Genomic DNA, 1867 nt, shown 5'->3' with positions numbered 1-1867 from the left:
TATATATAGTTTTGGTAGCCAAGCCAAGCCTCAATAATTCAGGAAAACAATGGTGGGCATAAAATCAGTCATTATTCAGGAACCCTATGCATCACAATAGTACAGTCACACAAACAACAAGGACAAATAAACAGATTACAACAATAAAACAGAAAAGGAAATAGCAGCAAACAAGTAAGTCTCAAATGCACGTTTAAAAAGATCAGGATCTGAGATATGATCTCTAATGTCAGTTGGAAGATTATTCCAAAGTTTAGAAGCATAACAAGGAAATGAAAAACCTCAAATTCTCTTGTTGTAACGTGATATAATGAAATGGAGATGAAGAGAAACGTGTTGTACATATGGGGATACGTTGGTCGAGAAAACAATATAAATAGGAGAAAAACCATAGATACATTTGTAAACAGTGAGAATAATTTTGAAAATAATTCTATTATCAGCTCGCAGCCAAAGTTCATTGGGGACGTTCCATCGATTATAATGCAAAATACGCGAAGAGCTCGTTCTTCTGCTATTTAAGTTCTTTGATTTTCATTAAAATTGATATAGGCCTATATTATGCTACGTTCTCCATATAATAGAATTGCATCTGCGGCCGGCCGAGACCGGCGGGCGCGATGAGTGCCCTTAACTTACCTCTACGGCGCAGTACGTGTTACTCATCATAGCGATCAGAGCATTCAGAAGAATAATCACACCAACAATTAAATAAAACGCGAAGAAGAGAATAGATATCCATTCGTTAAAAACGAAACGTCCATTTCCAACATATGATGTGGTGAAGCCAACATTTCCAAGAAGCGTCCAATAAAATGTTTCCAAAGATTTCGCAATCCTAAAGAGGAGAGAGCAAATCATAACCGTTGCCAAATGACAATTGTTACAGTGTCTTCCGAAAAATAAATTTAAAAATAATTAAAAACAAAAAAAACATTTTAGATATAACTGTAGCGTTAATATCCCTCTAAGTGTCTACTGAATTTTTACTAACGTTCTTAGTTCTTGCTAACATAAATTTAAGAAATAGCATATATGCCAGACGATCATTGAATTAGGCGTATATATTTAAACGTCCGGTAGTTAGTAAAAAAATGTTTTTCTCGTGGGGATTCATTTTAAAGCTAATAAATAATAACGAAATATATAAAACAAGCAATTATTTTTTAAAAATGTAATGTTTATTGGAATTTCTTGGTGGTATATCCATAAAGTGGCAGTCCATGTAGTCACGTAACTTTTTATGGCAGTTCCCGGTCACATGAGTTTTAACTAAATAACTTACGAGCTAAATGCTCCGTGCTGGCAATTGTCTGCCATAGATCGAATGCAATTGTCGTAGTCTATAGCCTGGAAAGGATGTTGAACTTGATTCATGCCGATGGAAAATGCTAGCCAAACAACCGAGAATATAACACCGAAGCTGAGGATGTCTATAACCATGCCGCTCAGAGAAATCTGAAGTGGTCCAATGAAGTCAACGATGACGGCGATTGAAGACATTCGTAAAACGGCCAGAACTACAGCAAGTGCGTACATAGATTCCATTACCAAAGTTGGATTGTTCGAATCGAAGTGCAATCGATCGGGCTTCGGCTCTGTGCATGTGCCAGACGTCTCCTGGTCAGGAGTCATACACTGTAATCCTTGCATGAGATCGACAAGAAATGTATCCAGGTTGTCTTCCAGATTAGAATTGACGTTATTTTCTGTATCATTGAGCGACAATAGTATGTGGTTCTTCAAACTAGGAATTGAGTGGGTCAGGAACTCGGAGTCTTGCAGCGCTGCTTCTTCCAAAGAACGCTTCTGTATTCTATTGTTGATAGCGACGTCATCCATATCCTGAAAATTATACATTATATAT

General features: G+C 36.9%; 1 protein-coding gene across 1 annotated transcript in view; it reads right to left on the bottom strand.

Moving 5' to 3' along the window:
- Positions 1-1867, bottom strand: part of LOC117110619 (short transient receptor potential channel 5-like) — a 14012-nt gene that overhangs the window by 3824 nt on the left and 8321 nt on the right. Inside the window, exons 8-9 of the mRNA XM_033253384.1 lie at positions 1286-1845; positions 640-838 (exon numbers count right to left, since the gene is read on the bottom strand). Coding sequence (XP_033109275.1) covers positions 640-838; positions 1286-1845 — 759 coding nt within the window. The remainder of the gene's footprint in view (positions 1-639; positions 839-1285; positions 1846-1867) is intronic.

The sequence above is a fragment of the Anneissia japonica genome, unplaced genomic scaffold (genome assembly GCF_011630105.1).
Source record: "Anneissia japonica isolate Jap-2015-1 unplaced genomic scaffold, ASM1163010v1 scaffold287919_len575428_cov197, whole genome shotgun sequence".
Taxonomy (NCBI): Eukaryota; Metazoa; Echinodermata; class Crinoidea; order Comatulida; family Comatulidae; genus Anneissia; species Anneissia japonica.
This window is presented reverse-complemented; position numbering and strand designations above follow the sequence as displayed.